The sequence below is a fragment of the Mirounga angustirostris genome, unplaced genomic scaffold (assembly GCF_029215605.1).
Source record: "Mirounga angustirostris isolate CCGP_5_RB_7025 unplaced genomic scaffold, mMirAng1.0.hap1 SCAF_11, whole genome shotgun sequence".
Lineage (NCBI taxonomy): Eukaryota > Metazoa > Chordata > Mammalia > Carnivora > Phocidae > Mirounga > Mirounga angustirostris.
Genome location: NW_026991719.1, coordinates 74,085,178 through 74,105,667, shown reverse-complemented (window position 1 = coordinate 74,105,667; position 20,490 = coordinate 74,085,178). Strand labels below are relative to the sequence as shown.

At 36.7% G+C, this 20,490-nt stretch overlaps 1 protein-coding gene across 1 annotated transcript; it reads left to right on the top strand.

Annotated features, from left to right (window-relative positions):
* The first annotated feature begins 1,286 nt into the window (after nucleotides 1-1,286).
* LOC123861694 (small ribosomal subunit protein eS21-like) lies at nucleotides 1,287-1,685 on the top strand. Its single transcript, XM_045901073.3, has one exon. It carries the CDS (start codon nucleotides 1,287-1,289, stop codon nucleotides 1,536-1,538), a length of 252 nt encoding a protein of 83 aa, XP_045757029.1. The 3' UTR covers nucleotides 1,539-1,685.
* Nucleotides 1,686-20,490: the final 18,805 nt, after the last annotated feature.

The following is a 20,490-nucleotide window of genomic DNA, read 5'->3' as shown; positions in this document are numbered from 1 at the left end:
TATAGCAGCATTATCTACAACAGCCACATTATGGAAATAGCCCAAGTGTCCATCTACTGATGAATGGAATAAGATTTTATTTATATACAATGGAATATTACTAAGCCATAAAAAAAATGAAATCTTGCCATTTGCAATGACAAGGAATGACTTAGAGAGTAATATGCTAAGCAAAATAAGCCAGTCACAGAAAGACAAATACCATATGATTTTACTTATATGTGGAGTCTAAGAAACAAATGAGCAAAGGGGAAAAAAAGACAGAGAGGCAAACCAAGAAACAGAGTCTTAACTGTAGAGAAAAATCTGATGGTTACCAGAGGGGATTGGAGTGGGGGAGGGGGGAATAGGTTAAATAGGTGATGGAGATTAAGGAGTATCACTTATTGTGATGAGTACTGGGTGTTGCATGGAATTGTTGAATTGCTATATTGTACACCTGAAACTAATATTACAGTGTATGTTAACTAACTGAAATTTAAATGAAAACTTAAAAAAAGTAATTTCTAATCCATGCCACTGTAATAAACCTTGCCTGGGGTTTAAATTTAAGTTCCAGGCCTCTAAAGTGGGATCCTGAGGAACAACAACCCCGTTTGCTTTCCCATGGTCCTTCCTGAGGTTACTCTTTTTGTTAAATGCAGTGGTCAAGTCTTTACCCCCATAATTTGCTGATAGACTTGTATGAAGTTGAAGGTTTGCTTCCTTGAATCTTTGACTACTGCCCATTTCAATAGCACTCCAGATCCCCTAGCACCACATTACAAATTATTTTTGCTAGGGATTCTCCATATCTCCAAGCAGGTCTGTGTGATCTCCAACCCAGTTCACTTCCAGCCAACCCTGGTTCAGACTAGTACATGGAAGAATTGATAGTCTATCCTTACTGTGCTTAAAAGTTCAGTTGTACTCTATGTGTGCATGCACATGTGTGTCTGTGTGTACTTATTTATTTATTTAAAGACTTTATTTATGAATCTGAGAGAGAGAGAGAGCGCTCAGGAGAGGGCATGAGCAAGGTGAGGGGCAGAGCCCAGCAGGGCGCGGGTCTGGGGCTCCATACCGGGACTGTGGAACCATGACCTGAACTGAAGGCAGACCCTTAACCAACTGAGACACCCAGGCGCCCCTGTGTGCCTGTGTTTAGAGAGGGTTGTCGATGTGTGTGGGAATAACTTTTTGACAGGCACTTAAAAGAAATCAGAGTTAGCAACTATTGCCAAACATGTTCAGGTTTGTTTTTCTGTGCTCCCGCTCATGGCAGTGGCAGCAGGGGCACCCTCCACATGCAGAAAGATGCTGGGGTGTTAGTGGACCTGTACATGCTGTGGAAATGCTCCTCCAGCAGCTGCATCATGAGCGCCAAGGACCATGTGTCCATCCAGATGAATGTGGCTGAAGTTGACAAGGTGACAGGCACGTTCAACAGCCAGTTTAAAACTTACACTATCTGTGGAGTCATTTGTAGGATGTATGAATCAGATGAGTCCGTCCTCTGCCTGGCCGAGGCCAACAGCATCATTTCAAAGAACTTCTGACTGGAGAGGATCATGGATGTGGAATATTTGTCATAAATAAATAGCAAAACCTCCCCCCAAAACGTGTTCAGTTTTATCAGCATCCCAAATATATATGTCCAGGTAATTTTCAGGATGTGCTCCCCCCCCCCCCCCGCCGCATTGGGAAAAAAAACATTACATTCTCTTCCAGCATAATAAATTACTCTTTTTTTTTTTTAATACCAACTATATGGAGCCGTCTAATGCTCCATCTCACTTTGAAATGCCAAAGTCATCCTTCTGAAAAGTCACACAATTAGGTGAAATACATGGCCTAATAAAAATCTCTCACCTTCTCCGTGAGCACTGGGACAAAGATAAGAGGACTTTAAAAACCATTCACAAAGGACATGGCCTGGGTCTTCTAATTTATTATCCAGAGGTTTAATGACTGGAAATCTATTTTAAAAATCAAACACTAGTTTTTTGGGGAAGACACAGAGAAGAGACAACACAGCATTTAAGATTGTAAACTCTGGCATCAGATAGAGCTAAGTCTAAGTTACTTAACTTTTTTACAATTCAGTTTCTTCATCTGTAAAACGGATGTAATAGTAGTACTTCACTTGCAGGGTTGCTGCATTAAATAGTATAGTGCAATAAAACATTTAATTGTGTACCTGACACCTAGGAAACAATCAATATATATGTTACCTATCCCTATAAATATTATTTAGATCTATAATCCCTTTTTTTTTCCTTTTAGTTGTTGGTTGCTTTTCCTTTTCCCTTGTAGCCATTTTACATGTCTGCTCCTTGCTCTCCTTGAAGGGAGATAGTTCGATGATCTTCATGCTGCACCCATTCTGCTGTTTTGCTTGTGCACATGTTATAAGTTGAGATTTATTATAATCAGTTGCTTATTCTAATATAAGTCAGCTCGTGTCCATAGAGATATCTGGTCTTCAGAGGCACTGTATTGAGGCCCTAGTATGCATTTACTAGCTTCTCATATCTAACGTGATATTAATGTGGTACAAGGGACTCTCAGTCATTATCCCACCCTTAACTACACTAGCAAGCAGGTTTGTCTTTTGTCTCTTCATTGTTAACTATCTTCTTTTTAATATATGCTACTTTTTGCTACTCCTGCCTCCCAACTTCTTCAAGTCACCGCTGATATATTTTTTTTCTTCCTTACTTAATATTTTCTTTATTTATTTTTGCATGAAATGTCTTTGACTGATGTTTTATACAAATCACCAGTCAAGAGAATACTCTTTTCACACTACTGAATTGACCAATCTTAATATACTAGTTGTAATATTTGGGTCTCTGGCACTTCTTTCCTTTGTCCATTTATTGATAGCATTTTAGACGCTATGCCTTTGATCTTACATATGGTTTTATTTTTTTTTTGATAACTTGTAAGATATGTGGTATTATAGTAGACTGAGGCTTTTAAACAGCTACTCTTTGGGGCGGTGGGGTCTTACCGTGTTTTGAACCCAGAAAATCTTTCATATATATATGTATATGTATATATGTATAAATATATATATGTATATATATGTATATTTTAAACCAGGAGCTGTTCTTTCTAGGAAGATGCCAAAAAGAGCAATATAGAATTTAAGAGTGTAGCCTCTAGAATCAGGCAGAGTTGTCCTTGGAAAGGCACAGATAACATCCTTTTTATCTATATCCTTAATTTTTAATCTATCAAGAAATTACTTCTGAAATCATGTAAGGCCATAGCATCTTTATTTTCCTGTTCCTAAAAGAGCACAGAAATCTTTTTGAAGTAAGGGCATCATATTGGGTATAGGCACTGGCTTCTGCTTCTTTTGAGAGCTGAGCTATATAACTGGGTTTGCACGGAGCTTCAGGCATGTGCCTTAGTCATGGAGGGGAACATGAGAACTTACAGAGGGCTTCCTATAAAATAATGATCTTGATGGTGATAAAAAATAATAATGTTCCTAGAAAAGCAGCATTTATTGAGAGTTTACCATGTAACAAGCATTCATAAGCACATCTAGTTTTACAAAAAATTTGACTTATCATTATTGTCCTCATTTTTACAAATGAGCAAACTGATGCCAAGATTGGTTAACTTGTCCCAAGTCACAAATGTAGAAAATTGCAGAGCAGGACTCATATTTACTGCTGTCTTTCTCTAAAGCTTATGGTTTCTATCACACTAGGCTGCTTATGGACCCTATGTGAGTCTTGCATACTCTGGCCCACCCTAGACTCTTACATGGAGAAGGAATCAGATTGGCTCTCATTGCAGAAATAAGGTTCCAGATGTCTAGCTACAAAAAGAAGAAGAAGAAGAAGAAGAAGAAGAAGAAGAAGAAGAAGAAGAAGAAGAAGAAGAAGAAGAAGGCGACGACATATATAGTATTTACCCACACTCAGAACCAACTGAACAATGAACATAGTGGCCTGAAGATAGCAAAACATCACATTTGTTACTAAGTTATATTTGAGGCTGTGGTTTAGCACCACACTCCATGTTGGAATTGCCCACCTGAGGGTAAATTTGATTCTGCAGAGTATACCACTTTCGTAGAGTTGCTGCTTTACACTGGTCTGATGTGAAGAAGGAAGGGGAATTCTTACAGATTTAGACTATTGGCCGACTAGTATAATTTTGGACCAACGACTATAACCTACCCACCAGGTAACTCACTGTATCTCAGTGTTGAGGGGTTAGGTGTGGGGCCAGGTGAAAAGAAGCCAAAGAATTTCTTCTTGCTAGAAATATAACACTTTCTGTGGCCCATGCAGATATGGCTGTGAGGTCAATTTCCTTTTCAAATCAATGAAACCTATATAAGCGCTTCTCTGCTGAATCCTTTAGGTGTTTATATTTCATGAATAATCCATTTTTCCAAGGAAAACATATCACAGAAATGCATTCTCTTGGTCTTCCAAAAGCATTTATGACCAAGCCCATGGAAATGTGGAGGACGAACAGGGCAAACAGCGGAAGAGAAACTATGTGAATATGAATATGTGTATACCTCTTTTGTCCATCACAGAAGTAAACGGATGCATCTGTACAAATAAATGAATACTGACCTCAATCAGTTTTAATGAATGATAATTTTTTTAAAGATTTTATTTATTTATTTGAGAGAGAGAGAATGAGAAAGAGCACATGAGAGTGGGGAGGGTCAGAGGGAGAAGCAGACTCCCCCGCCGAGCAGGGAGTCTGATGCGGGACTCGATCCCGGGACTCCAGGATCATGACCTGAGCCGAAGGCAGTCGCTTAACCAACTGAGCCACCCAGGCGCCCCTAATGAATGATAATTTTTGTAAAATGGAAAAATAATGGCAAATTTTATCTTATCTGTACAATTTTTAAAGGATTTTCATAACTTTGCCATTTGCATACTAAATCAGACGTTGACACCGGAACAAGAGTAAAAATGATGATGTTTAATAATACTGCTAACAGTTACTGTGTGCTTTCTTGTATCAGGAACCATGCCAAGATTTTCACATATATTATTTAACACAACATCCCTATCATGTATATACTACTGTTATTCTTATCGTATATAGAAAACTAAGGGTCAGGGAGTTTAAGTGGCTTGCCTAAGTTTACGAGTCTAGGTGACTTACTAGTAAGTCATTCAAGTCTTTCTCACTTTAAGGCCTGGACTCTAAATCACTATACTATGTCTTCATATGTTAAGATACATAATTCTAATCTTCTAATGTTTCTGGGCTTTACAAACCCGGAGGGTTTAGGTACAATTTGTTCATGTAATTATTTATTATAGAGCTTTATTCATATTTACCTAGAGCTCACTATTCAAGTCCCCAGCAAATTCAGCACAGTCCTTGCCTTCATACACCTCACTGTCCAGTGCACTGTTGAGACTCATCTCATTCTGTTAGGACATCCTAGTGTACCTCTGGATTGTGGGGAGGAGGGGGCTTTGTAAAATACTACAAACTAATTCTTTAAGAGACACATACTCCCTTATTCTTTGCTCAAATTTATATAAATTAGCTAGATTCTATGATTTTAAAGCAAATGATTCTGTACAGGAAAGTCATTCCTAGGTGATGTTGTGGGTGCATTGGATGATTAATTCTGAGAGAAGAATGCCTGACAATTCCGGTGTAGCAACGGAGGGAAAGGCACAGTATGTGGAGAAGTGATGCTGTGTTTTGTCAGGGGCGCAGCCAGATTATTGGCTACATCCCCAGGAATTTCCTTAGACTGGTAGATGCTACACAGCAATGGTGTTTTTCAGTGCCGGCTTGGAGAAGCATCTGAGCCAGCCCCAACAATGAGAGAGAATGGAGGGGAAGACAGTATTTGGCTGTCGAGGGCTGGTTTTTGTTTTGTTTTGTTTTGTTTTGTTTTGTTTAGATTTTATTTATTTACTTACTTATTTAAGGAAGAGAGAGAGAGGGAGACAGAGGGAGAGAGGTGGGGGGCGAGGAGAGGGAGAGAGAGAATCTTAAGTGGACTCCCAGCTGAGTGCAGAGTCCAACACAGGGCTCAATCCCAAGACTCTGAGATCATGACCTGAGCCAAAATCAAGAGTCAGGAGCTTAACCGAGTCACTCAGGTGCCCCCAAATCTTTTGTATTTCTATATACCAATAATGAAGCAGCAGAAAGAGAAATCAAGGAGTCAATACCATTTACAACTGCACTAAATACATAAGATGCCTCGAAATACACCTAACCAAAGAGGTAAAAGATCTGCATTCTGACAACCACAGAAGACTGATGAAAGAAACTGAACATGACACACAGAAATGGAAAAACATTCCAACCCCCTTGGTTGAAAGAACAAATGTTGTTAAAATGTCTATACTACTCCAAACAATCTACACATTTTTAAAAAAAAATTTTATTTAAATTCAACCTCGCTGTCATATAGTGTATTATTAGTTTCAGGGGTAGAATTTAATGATTCATTAGTTGCATATAACACCCAGTGCTCATTACATCAAGTGCCCTCCTTAATGCCTATCACCCAATTACCCCATCCCCCCACCCACCTCCCTTCCAGCAACCCTAAGTTTGTTTCCTATAGTTAAGAGTCTCTTATGATTAGGCTCCCTCTCTGTTTTTACCTTACTTTATTTTTCCTTCCCTTCCCTTATGTTCATCAATTTTGTTTCTTAAATTCCATGTATCAGTGAAATTATATGGTATTTGTCTTTCTCCAACTGACTTATTTCATACCCGGTCTCTTTTCGTATTTTGGCTATTGTGGACATTGCTGCTATAAACTTTGGGGTGCGTGTGCCCCTTCAAATCAGTATGTTTTTATCCTTTGGATAAATACCTAATAGTTCAATTGCTGGGCCGTAGGGCAGGTCTATTCTTAACTTTTTGAGGAACCTCCATACTGTTGTCCAGAGTCGCCGCACCAGTTTGCATTCCTACCAACAGTGTAAGAGGGTTCCCCTTTCTCCACATCCTCAACAATATCTGTAGTTTCCTGACTTGTTAATTTTAGCCATTCTGACCAGTGTGAGGTGGTATCTCATTGTGGTTTTGATTTGTATTTCCCACTGATGTTGCTAGCCATTTATATATCTTCTTTGGAGAAAAATATTTATGTCTTCTGCCCATTTCCTGATTGAATTTTTTGTTTGTTTGTTTTTTGGGTGTTGAGTTTGGTAAGTTCTTTTTTTTTTTTATTATGTTCAATTAGCCAACATATACTACATCATTAGTTTTTGATGTAGTGTTCAATGATTCATCAGTTGCATATAACACCCACTGCTCATCACCACACGTGATGGGTATTAAGGAGGGCACATGTGGTGATAAATTCTTTATCGATTTTGGATACTATTAGCAAACATATTAAGCCTTTTTAAGGCCTATGTGTTGAAACTCGTTTCCTAGTTTGCCTTTTCTTTTAACTCCAGGTATGGTTGTATTTGCCTGTGAGAAAAAATTATAATTTTATGTCCTAAAATATTTGATCTTTTCCTTTAAAAGCTTCTGAGTTTCACATCATGCTTAGAAATGTCTTTTTGAGTCCAATATCAAAATATTCCCCTATATTTTCTGCTTATAATTTTTGTTTACACATTAAAAGACTTACACTTCTGAAATGAATTCTTTTTTTTTTCAAAGTAAAGTGGGGGATCTGACTGATTTACTTCCAAATAGCTAATTATCTTTACAATATATATTGAACAATTCATCCTTGCTAACTTGAAATGCTACTTTTATCAAATGCTATGAGAACTAACATTGTTTCTGGTCTTTCTCTTCTACTCCACTGAATTATCTGTTTATTCCTCTTCCAACACCAGGTTACTTTAACTATTGTACCTTATGTTTAGAAGAAGCCCCATGTCTTCATCAATCTAATGATTTTAAAATAGCTAATCTCACACATTCTTTTCTTTCAGGTAAGATCTAGAGTTAATATATCATGTTCAGAAAAAAAATCCCACTTGGTATCTGATTTGCACTGCATTTCAATTTTTGAATCAAATTAGGAAAAACTGACATTTTGCAATATTGAGCCCTCCCGTGGAAAAATCAGTCTTGTTGTAAAATCAAGTCAGAGGAAAACAAATACTGTATGATCACACTTATATGTGGACTCAAAACAACACCAAACTCATAGGAAAAGACATCAGATATGTGTTTACCAGAGGTGGGGGCTGGGGGAAAGGGGAATTGGAAGAAGGTGGTCCAAAGGTACAAATCTCCTGTTATAAGAGAAACAAGTGCTAGGGATGTAATGTATACCATGATGACTATAGTTAACACTGGTGTATGATATATAAGAAAGTTGTTAAGCGAGTAGATCCTAAAAGTTCTCACCACAGGAACTTTTCTTTTTATTTTATCGATATGAGATGATAGATGTTAACTAAACCTACTGGGGCAATCATTTTACAATATATGTAAATGAAATTATCATGCTGTATACCTTAAACTTATAAAGTGATTATGCCAATTATTTCTCAATAAACCTGGAAAAAAAAACAGTTGTGCCATCAGTATTAACTCATGTAAGTGGTCTTGAGTTTGTTATTGATTTGCTTTCCTTCAAAGGATTTAGTATCATAGTTCAACTAGGCTGCTAATATGAACTGGAAAATTTTATATCTATTTCTGTGCTGTGAAATAGTTAAAATGGCAGGAACTTTCTGTTCCTTGAAAGTCTAATAGAAACTGATCGCAAAATCATTGGTTCTATTGTCTTTCAGGTGGTATAATCTCTATAAATTCTTCATTTGGTTTTTGGTCTATTCAGGTTTTGTGTTTTACCTCTTGCTGAGTCACTTTTTAATTTATACAATTTATTTTTTATAATTGCATTTCATCTGCATTTGCAAATTTCTTAATATAGAATTTTATGTAACAGTCTCTCAATTTTTAAATGTTTCTCCATATCCACTTTCTCATTTCTACTTTTGCTCAGGAACTTGTTTTCATTTTTTTTTTTTTCCGTTAGACCCTTAATGGTTAAATTTATTTTCACAGAAATAAGTGTTGGTTTTACTTAACAGTTCTATAGTAGTGTTTTTGACTATTTTTCATCTTAACTCTTTCCTACGTTTGATGGTTCATTTTGATGTTTCTTTTTCTAGTTTCTTGAGTCAAATATTTGGTTCACTAATGATGAAAAAGGTTTTTGTACTAATACACAGTGATCAAAGTTATGAGTTTTATTCACCACATAGTTTTAGATACTTTTTCAAATTAAAATACTTTCAAGTTGCGCTAGTAATGATGGATGTATGCACGTACATTTTAGTGAAAAGAATTGATCTTGAAATACTATGGTCATTAATAATAATGAAATCAATAAAAAAGGATTTTATTGAGTGTTAATTATGAGCAAGCATGAAATATTTCACTTAAACTTCTCAATAACCAATGAAATAAATTAAATTTGTCATTCCTAACCTAGATACAAAGAATAAGTAAAAAAAAAAAATTGCCTAGGGTAACACAGCTAATAATGGCAGAGCTAAGACCCCAAGACTCTTTGACTTGAGAGCTCACAATTTTAACTACTACTTTCTGTTGCCAAGACTATACACCTGAAATAATGAAATTAGGATAAGTGGAGGCAAATGTATTTGGAAGTTATTGGGTTACAGAATATGCTATGTATTTTTCCATTTGTTTTCTTCCAAATATAGCCCTATGGCACATGTTTGATTAACCTCGTTTAATATCAGTACAGTCTTTGAAATATGTCCTAATAGCCCATCAGTGTTAGTCATAAACTAATTTTATCCAAATAAATACACTTTTGGAAATACTTTTACCTTAAAAGAAGAAATTGTATTTGTTACTTTGGTTATTGTAGTACCAATGAATAAATATGCTTCTTAGAACAATCTGTATAAAGTCCATATACATGAAGCTGGGGGTGTGGAATTTTTAAAGTATCATTTACTTTTAAGTGCTTGTTAGGTAAATGTGTATGCATCAAAGGAGAGACACCATAAGTACCTCAGGAAAGCTGATTTTGAGCTAATGCAAAGGGTTTAAAAAATCCAGATTAAAGGTACAGCATAGGGAATATAGCCAATTGTATTGTAATAGAGTTGCACGGTGACAGATAGTTGCTACACTTGTGGTAGCTATACTTGTGGTGAGCATAGCATAAAGCATAGTTATTGAATCACTATGTTGTATAACTGAAAACTAATGTTAACAGTATGTGTTAACTATACTCAAAGAAAAAGAAAGGAAAACAAAAGAATCCATAAAATGATATGGACAAAATTAGTATAGAAAGAGAAAATGTTGAAGGAAGTGGAATTAAGGCAGCCCTTGTCATTCACCTCAATACATTCTAAATAAATGAAAGGGTAATATGAACAAGGTAGTCAAATTAGGATTAAAAAAAAAAAGAATCATCAAAGACTCAGCACATAGAATTAATAAACTATATAAAAGTAAATTTTAAGACAAAAATAAGAGAATTATGTCTTTAATATAAGTAGCAGCAAAAAAAATGACATTATATTGAGGAACATTTTATAACAAAGTGCACTCTTGGCTAATATCGACAGCCTTCAGACTATAGAGAATAGGGCTTTTTTTTTTTTAATTTAAATTCAATTAGCCAGCACACAGTTAATCAATAGATTTTGATGTAATGTTCAGTGATTCATCAGTTGCATATTACACCCAGTGCTCATCACATCACGTGCCCTTCTTAAAGCTCATCAACCAGTTACCCCACACCCCACCCGCCTCCCTTACCGCAACCTTCAGTTTGTTTGCTAGAGTCAAGAGTCTCGTGATTTGTCTCCCTTTCTGATTTCTTCCCATTCAGTTTACCCTCCATTCCCCTATTGTTCTCTGCAACATTCCTTATATTCCACATATGAGTGAAACCATATGATAATTGTCTTTCTCTGATTGACTTATTACACGTAGCATAATACTCTCCAGTTCCATCCATATCAATGCAAATGGTAGGTGTTCATCCTTTCTGATGGCTGAGTAATATTCCATTGTATATATGAACCATGTCTTCTTTATCCATTCATCTGTTGACAGACATCTCAGCTCCTTCCACAGTCTGGCGATTGTGGACATTGCTGCTTGAACATTGAGGCACATGTGCCCCTTCTTTTCACACATGAAAAAGTGCTCAACATTTGGGTGGGTGTTGAGTTTGATAAGTTCTTTATAGATTTTGGATATTAGCCCTTTGTGTGATATGTCATTTGCAAATATCTTCTCCCATTCTGTCGGTTGTCTTTTGGTTTTGTTGACTGTTTCTTTTGCTGTGCAAAAGCTTTTTATCTTGATGAGGTCCCAGTAGTTCATTTTTGCCCTTGCTTCCCTTGCCTTTGGCGATGTTTCTAGGAAGAAGTTGTTGCACTGAGGTCGAAGAGTTTGCTGCCTGCATTTTCCTTTAGGATGTTGATGGACTCCTGTCTCACATTGAGGTCTTTCAACCATTTTGAGTCTATTTTTGTGTGTGCTTTAAGGAAATGGTCCAGTTTCATTCTTCTGCATGTGGCTGTCCAATTTTCCCAACACCATTTGTTGAAGAGGCCTGGGATTTTTTAACAAGCTCCCCATCTTGATTCAAAGGCAAGGCCAGTTTTGAGAACCACTATTTTATAGTCATTCCCAACAAATCCTTTTATGAGTTTCCTAAATTTCCAAACTAAAAGACACCTTTGAGGAACTGTTTTAAAAGAAACCTGTACCCATAGGGCTCTCCCTGACTTGGAGTTTAGAGCAACACTAGTTAAGAGAACCCCCTTTATAGCTATGGTTTATAGAAGCACCATGTCTGTTGAGTGGGCTCTAAGCAGAGAAAACTGAGGGAAATGCCCTATTGTGAAGTGTACCAAAATATATATGCATATATTTTTTTTTCACCATTACAGATGTGCTTTAGAGCAACAAAACTTTTCTTCAGAGAGATACCCTCATTCAATAATGAACTTTGAGTTAAATACAAAGGGAATGGACACTACAGATAGAAGTGAAGAGTCATAGGAGTAAAAAGAAATTGGTATCAGTAACGAGAATGTAGAAGAAGATTCAAAAACAAAATTTATTTGCTTCTAAGAGCAGAAGCAAAATTTTTGTGTGTGAGAGAAAAAGTGCTATTTTATGTAATTACTTTAAAACTCAGTTTTAAGGGTTGCCTGGCTGGTTCATTTAGAAGAGCATGTGACCCTTGATCTCAGGGTTGTTAAGTATGAGGACCATGTTGGGTGTAGAGATTACTTAAAAATAAAATCTTAAAACAACAACTCTGTTTTAAAAAGTTTCTGTTTTCATCTAGCAGAGTGGTTATAAATAATATCTGTTCACAACTATAATTATAAGAAAAATATATGCTTATAATTTAATTATTATATTAAGCAATAAAACAGATCCCCCCCCCCAAAAAAAGGTTTATTTTTCTTTTTAAAAATCTTGTTCTGGTAAATATATAATAAAATAAATTTTAAACCTTTGTCCTCTAGATGAAAATCATAAAAGCAGATGGACCAAAGTTACTACTGGGGTCCTCTTCAGCTAGAGAAGATGATGGCATTTACATAAATCTAAGAAAAAGAAGAGGTAGGAACAATAAATTCCTGTTAAGACTAAGAAGATATTTCTAGGTAGATCAGATAATTCCTTCCTTCTGATTAGGAGGATAATAAGATGCATAAAAGCCATCACAGAGCCCTACTCACACCTGGCACCTGCTCAAGGTGTTGGTCTGTAGAAGCACAAAAGGGAGGAATATTTGAAAGGTACAGAAGGTCACCCTGAAAAGGTCTCTACTCTTATGTAAACAGAACACGAGCATTTGGGAACAAAAAACAAAACAAACAAAAAAATAACAACAAAAAAAGCTGTGCTGAGGTGCCTGGGTGGCTCAGTTAAGTGTCTGCCTTTGGTTCAGGTCATGATCCCAGAGTCCTGGGATCAAGCCCCATGTCGGGCTCTCTCCTCAGCGGGGACTCTGCTTCTCCCTCTCCCTCTGCCAGTCCTCCTGCACTCTCTCTCTCTGTCTCTCTCTCTCTCAAATAAATAAATAAAATCTTTAAAGAAAAAAAAAAAACTATCCTAATTCCTGGCCTCAAATCCTTAGCTCTATGGTAATTTAAACATGCATTTTAATTTGGCTATTTCCTTCCTTCCTACCTTCCTTTATTCTTTACTTCCCTTCTTCCTTTCTTTATTTTCTTTCTTATTTTCATTCTCTTTATTTTTTATGATACTGTTTACTTCTTTTATTCATTTTCCATTTTAAAATTTCTTATTTCTGTTTCTCCTTTTTTCTTCCACTCTCTCATTCTCTTTCTTTCCCCCTCTCTTTCCCTTTCTTCATTCTTTTCATTACTCCCTTGTTTTCCTCTCTTTCCTGTTCTTTTCCTTTTTACATTTCTTCCCCTTTTTTGTCCCATTGTTTTCTTCCTCTCCCACTGTTTTCTTCCCTTCCCCCTCCTTTTCCTTTTTATTTTCTTCTGCCTTAAGTGTAAAAACAAAACATGCATGTACAAGACAGAAGTAAAACTACATAGTTTGGAATTGTGTGAAATTTAAATCCTTCCCACTCACTTCTAACCCCATCAAGGTACCAATATTGCTTTTTCCTCTTTCATACCTTTTCCTTTGGACTTACAGAGAGAAAGTGAGAGAAAGAGAAAGAGACAAATTCCCTTTGTACTAATGGGGGGTGGGGAGTGCAGAGAGAGACAGAGACAGAGACTTTTATGATTTCTTCATTCAATGGTTGTTATTTTCTGTTTTGATCAAAATAATAATCAATTGTTCTGCACTTTTAAAAATTTAACCTTTTTGAAGACATCACTGTATGTCTGTACATACAGATCTACTTTATGCCTTTCAAAAACTCCAGGGCGCCTGGGTGGCTCAGTTGGTTAAGCGACTGCCTTCGGCTCAGGTCATGATCCTGGAGTTCCGGGATCGAGTCCCGCATCAGGCTCCCTGCTCGGCAGGGAGCCTGCTCCTCCCTCCGACCCCCCCCCCTCATATGCTCTCTCCCTCTCATTCTCTCTGTCTCAAATAAATAAATAAAATCTTAAAAAAAAAAAACAAAACTCCATGGTATAGGTATACCATTATCTGGATGGCAAGGCAGCATCTCAAAATGCTTAAACTTGTTGTTACTTGAATCAGAGATGGGCTTTGATCTACTCCTTTGTGTGCTAATAATGTAATCTTGACCAAGGCATTTGCTTTTTCTATGTCTCAATCTATTCATCTGTAAAATGGAGATAATAGTACCTATTGATCCAGATGATCTTAATTTCTCCCTCAGCTTAACTAAATTTTAGACAAGCATTACTGACTCTAGGCCCCTGACCTTCCTTTTCTTAGGTCATTTACTTCAGAAAACTTGTAATTTTTTTTCCCCCAGCTCCTTTGAGATATAAATCTTTTTAAAAGCCTCTTTCAGTTCTATAACCCAAGAATGTCTTTCTGAAGGATCCAGGAGATATCCTTTTGTAATGTAAACATCAAGAAAGATAACACCCCTTTCTCCTAATCTATGTGGAAGAGTAGGAGCTTAACTTTGGCAGATGCCTTGCTCAAGCCTTAAAACTATCTCCTGTCATAAAGATAGGAGTTGATTTTTCCTTTGGATGAGACCAGTTAGCAAATACAGATGGCCTAAGACTCCCTCCCTGCTAATGTCCTCTAGTACTTTTCTACTAGTTCACTTCAGTGCTTAAAACATACCCCATACTCTTTGTTTCAGCAGAGTGAGTTCAGACTGAGTTCTGACTTCCCTTTTCTGTTGTGATAGACTTGAATAAAGTCTTCCTTACCTATTTAACTTTGTTGCAATTTTTGCTTTGACATTACTTTATACAGTTGTTGGGAGGGATAAATGAAATAATAGAGATGATCAACATTAAGTGCTGAGCGACTATCAATTATTTTAAGTACCATAATTGATTTAGCCATCCCCACATTGTACCCACACGACTGACATTTTTATTATCTCTAAAAATGTTCTCACTTTTACAGTGCTGAATGAACGCTCCCATAAATTTACTAAATTGTGCAAGTATTTCTGTAGGTTATTTTTCTAGAATTATCGAATTGCATTTTCAAACTTATTAAGGATTCAGGAAGAGGATTTCAAACAGTGAGGAGATAGCTCAAGGACTGGTCTTAGAAGATGGGTTGGGTGAAGGAGAAGAATTGCATAGTAGTTAAAACTGAGCTCCCAGCTTCTGTTTGAACTAAGGTCTGATTTATTTGATTTATATATTGAAGTTCAAGATAAGCTTTCTGGAAAACAAAAGGACTAAGTAGCTCTGTTGCTAAAAACAACTATCACCACCTTCGCAAACATTTGTTAGGGGATGGGGTTCAAAAAATTGTGTTTTCAGCAATATTTCCAGGATCTTGATGAATATTAAATTTGATAAATGGAGGAAAACAGAAGGACATGTGCTTAAAATCAGATGCATCTGGTCTTCTAGGTTTATTCAACTTATTTTTAAAATATTTTATTTATTTATTTGAGAGAGTGAGAGTGAGAGTGAGCATGAGAGAGCACCAGTTGGGGGGGAGGGGCACAACTGGGGAGGAGGGGCAGAGGGAGAAGGAGAAGCAGACTCCCTGCTGAGCAGGGAGCCTGACTTGGGGTTTGATCCCAGGACTCTGGGATCATGACCTGAGCTGAAGAGAGATGATTAACTGAAGGAGCAACCCAGGTGCCCCTGGTATTCTAGGTTTAAATCTTAGGTTCAAATCTAGCACTTACAAACTGTAACAATGCCTCCAAACCCACCATGTGCATCATTGCCAATGATCTTTTAGATAACTTCAACTGTGCATGCTCAATTAAATAATCTGCTCAGTGGTATCAATCTCTCTCCCCTACAACTGTCCTTGTGGAGGTCACTAATTGAAAACTAGTTCATCTCTCCTCCCCATCCCATGTCTGCTGCTCTGACAGTCCTCCCAAATTTTGTGCTCTCACTCTAATCTAAAGCTCCCAAATTTGGGTAAACATTAGAATTACCTAAGGAGGCTTTAAAAATGCTTATTTCCAGGTTATATTCCATACCAATTAAGTAAGGATGTCTGGGGATGGGGGGTCTGTCAGTTCTTAAATACCCCCAGATGACTCCAATTTGCACAATTAGTAACCACTGTTCTAACACATGGAAGGCCTGCTATGTGGGCGATTTCCCAACTGTTTTAGCCAGCTGCTGGTCCTTGGGTTAGTTTTAATTCAAGTCAAAAAACAGCTGCAAGGTCTCAAGGAAAAATTAGAACCCACACTCCAGCAATTTCCCAGCAAGTACCATCACAGTGCCCCTCTCACATCCCTACCCCAGTACTGAGACTTTTCCACGTCCATCCCATCCATTGCAACAGGAACAATATTTTGTTGGGGGTGGGTGTGGGGGAGTGGCTCTGGGAAGATATCAGAGAGAAGGTTGCATTTGTAATAAATGTTAAGGATGGAGACAATTTTCACAGGTGCAGACATGGAGGAAAACAACATAAAAGGAAGTGGCTATAGCCTAAGGAAAGGTATGAATAGTGCTAAAGTGAGCACAATATTAGATATTTTTATATTATATCACTGCTTCTAAGAGTTAGTCTGAAGAACAACTGCATCAAAATCACCTGGGTGAGCACCAGACATCTGTATTTTTACCAAGTTACCAGGGTGATTCTGGAGTTTGACCTTCACCTAAGGAAAGTCAGATACCATCACAGTGGGAAAATACGATTAGAGTTCACCTTACTTTCCACTCTCATTTTCCTTCCTGTGGATTTACTAGCTTCTACATATCCCCAGTGTTTGCTGCCCCCTTGTGCAATGAGTTGGGAATTATCCTTTCACTTCCCACTCAGTTGCTGTGCATAGCCTTGAAAAGCCCATTATCCAGGAATCTTGTGCTCATCGAGCAAGGTAGATAACATTAGATTACTGGGACATCTCTCTTCTATCTGTATTCCCATAAAAATGTTTTGCTTCTTAGCTATCTACAGGACACCCAATTCTACAGCCTCCTGGATCATTTAATCCTTTGGGAGAGGGTAGAGGATTTTGAATGGTAGGTCAAGGAAAATGTTCTTTACAAGTGGAGATTTTGTGCTTGGGAGTAAATTGCTGGAAGTAGAGCATTAGAAAGATTAATGTGACAGAGACATACAGGATGGGTTGGATGTGAGAAAAACTGAAGATAGAAGGTTAGACCATTGCATTAATTAAGAAACATGGACAGATATGAGGGATATTCTGAACACAGATTAGGCAAAATAGTTTACTAATATCAAGGGTGTGGAACAGAAAGAATATGATTCATCTTATGGTAAACCATGGCTTTTTTTCTAGACCCAGTTACCAAGATACTAATCTCACCTGTTAACAGTTTATTTTACCTGAAAACTCACTTCTTTCCAGATAAAAGAACTCCCTCAGTGCTAATTTCCAAATCTCATTCTGTAAAGTAAACATAGTATTGTTTCAGTCTGTAAACAGGCCTATGCCACATAGAGATGGCTACTGAACCATATGTTGGCTATTCATTTATCATTAGGTATTGTCTCCTGAAGACAACTTTAACAGCAAATGTTCCCTATGAGAAATAGCATTAATTCATCAATGACAATTATCTCTGGTTATAAACCAGTTTATCAGATAAATTAACTCTTACCAGATAGTAGGAAGGCCTGTGAGAATTATGCTTAAGAAACTAAATGAGTATTGGGTAGGTGCTTCAGGCTGCTGTGTAAGATTTTACTTTGGAGAACTTATAGTCACTTTGAAGCATCATGACAGCCTTGGGCTCCTCAGCCAGTAGTAATATCTGTTGTTCATGTTGAGTGGCTACTTATATGTTTCAGGCACTAATCAAAGCTTCTTACATGTATTAGCTCACTTAATCCTCACACCAATCCTATGAGGTGGTAGGTACTATTATTATTCCCATTTTATGGCAGAGGAATGTGAAGCACATAGAGGTTGAGTAATTAGCCAAGGCCACAATTAGGAAGGGAAAGGGCCAAGATTTGCACCCCAACAGTATGGCTCCATTGCCTACATTATTAACCCCAGTATTATAATACCTTGGAAACACTATAAGAAAATATTTGTTTATATGGCATAGCATGGGGTCCTAAAGCTTCCAGGATGCTTAAGATCTTAGGGGTTTAATGCCACTCTTCCAAGATCATCCAGGAAGAAACTCAGTACTGAAAGGAACTGGAAGCACCCCCCCTCCCAGGATAGAGCCAGAACAGTGGGGAATAAGGGGGTAGGGGAAGGGACAGAAGGATAAATAAAAATTGAACAGTTGTGAGAAAAGAGTAGAGGAAGAGCGGCAAGGTGGGTGAGGGAATCTTAGGAAGTCACAGGATTGCCAAGGAAGATTCTATATGGGTTGATAGGTAAAAAATAAGCATGTTGTGCCATCCATTGATTCCATATTTATATATAACAAGCTACTAGTATGACTTCTTTCTGGTAATGGACCTTTTTTTCTTTTTTCCTTTGGACCATTTTTGTTATGTTTTTCCCAGGTATTATGGGACTAAGAAATAATGTAACAAATGCTTCTACTGTGATACTAAATCCTTTGTGTCATAAACAGATTCCCTGAAGCTAATGGAAATACAAGTGCTTCAGTAGATAAGGAATTAATTAGATTATCTAACGGTAAGATATGAAAAACAACCTTTAGTTTTAAAGCTACTAATATGCCATTTTCTCTTATCTGACACACCTAAGACGGTCCCCTCAGGACAACTGTAACCATAGGTTGTAGGTAGGACAAAAATGAATTCTTTTTAAAATCAGTAGATGAACTTAGAACAATCCCTTTTTTAAGAGCAAAACCTAAGAAAATTCATTAGATGTCTATAAGTGGTTTAACTCACCTACCCCCAATTTCATGATGATTTCATTGCCTTAATGAGCAATGAAAATAGTATTTAACATTCTAGATTTGTATTCCCCCCATATATTCAAGGTATTGTATATGACTATCTACATTGCCCCTTTTTACTTCACTCCCAAGCAAATACTTCCTTGGAGGTAAAATGTCTATTAGCAAACATAATGATATTAGCCATCTTCTTCAAGGTGTTAATCATGAGACACTCTCATTTCTGCCTTCTCCTCATAGTTATAATTAATGAAGCTTTGATGTCATTTGACTTTCCATGGATAATTGAGTTAATTTTATGATGATTAATTTTTGTATCACTGAAGTCATGATAAGTCTCATCTTACCTGGAAAGCACAGATATCATTGCTGTAGTAATGAAAGTTTAAAAATTGTGGAATGCAATATAAAAATATTACCTGTTAAGCATCAAAATAGTAACTGCTAAGAAGTATCATGGTTAATTCTAATTGATAAAAGCTAGTACTTAGTATGTGGCATATATTGTTCTAAGAACTTTATACATTTTTATTTACTTAATCATTGCAACAATAGGAGGTTAATATTCATAATGCCCCCTTTTTACAGATGTGGAAAATGAGGCAAAGGGAAGTTAAACAACTTGTCCAATGTAAAACAGCTACCAAATGACAGAGGTGGGATTTTAACAAGTAATAAGGCTCTAGAACCCACGCACTTAACCACTGCACATAGCACATCTTACATGAAAGTACCTGGCAAAGAAACATTTTAGGAACAGTGGTAGAATGCCAGTTAGGATTTTGGTATTTTCTTTCCCTTCATAAATAATACAGTGATTTTGGGGCGCCTGGGTGGCTCAGTCGTTGAGCGTCTGCCTTCAGCTCAGGTCATGATCCCGGGGTCCTGGGATCGAGTCCCGCATCGGGCTCCCTGCTCCAGGGGAAGCCTGCTTCTCCCTCTCCCACTCCCGCTGCTTGTGTTCCCTCTCTCGCTGTGTCTCTCTTTCTCAAGTAAATAAAATCTTTAAAATAATAATAATAATAATTATTAATAATAATACAGTGTATTATTATATATACATATATAATATACATATATATAATATATATAAATATATATATATAAAATATATAAATATATATATATAAAATATATAATATGTATATTATATATGTATATATAATAATACACTGTATTATTGTGTAATAATATAATATACATATTATATATATATAATCAATAAATACTGTATTATTAATAATAATAATACAGTGTTTTTTTTTTCTTCAGAGAATGTCTTTTCTCACAATGTGGTATAAATACATTTCCTGCTAGAGTTGACCTCTGATATTACCTATACATAGTTCTGAGCCTTCTGAACATTATGATGTGATGTGGTGCTGAGTATCTAGGAGGGTTTCATTTAAATTCTGGATTCCTTAATGAACCTATTTTTTTTTTCTTTTCCTTTCTAAGGTGTTGGGAGTCAGGCAATTCAATAGGGCTCCAAGTGAAATTTCTACTTTACATATTCATTAGAATGCAACAAATTGTTTAAGTACTAAAATTTAAATACTAGGGAGATAAAGTCATCTTTTTAGACTTTTTTTTCAGTTCTGTTGCTATA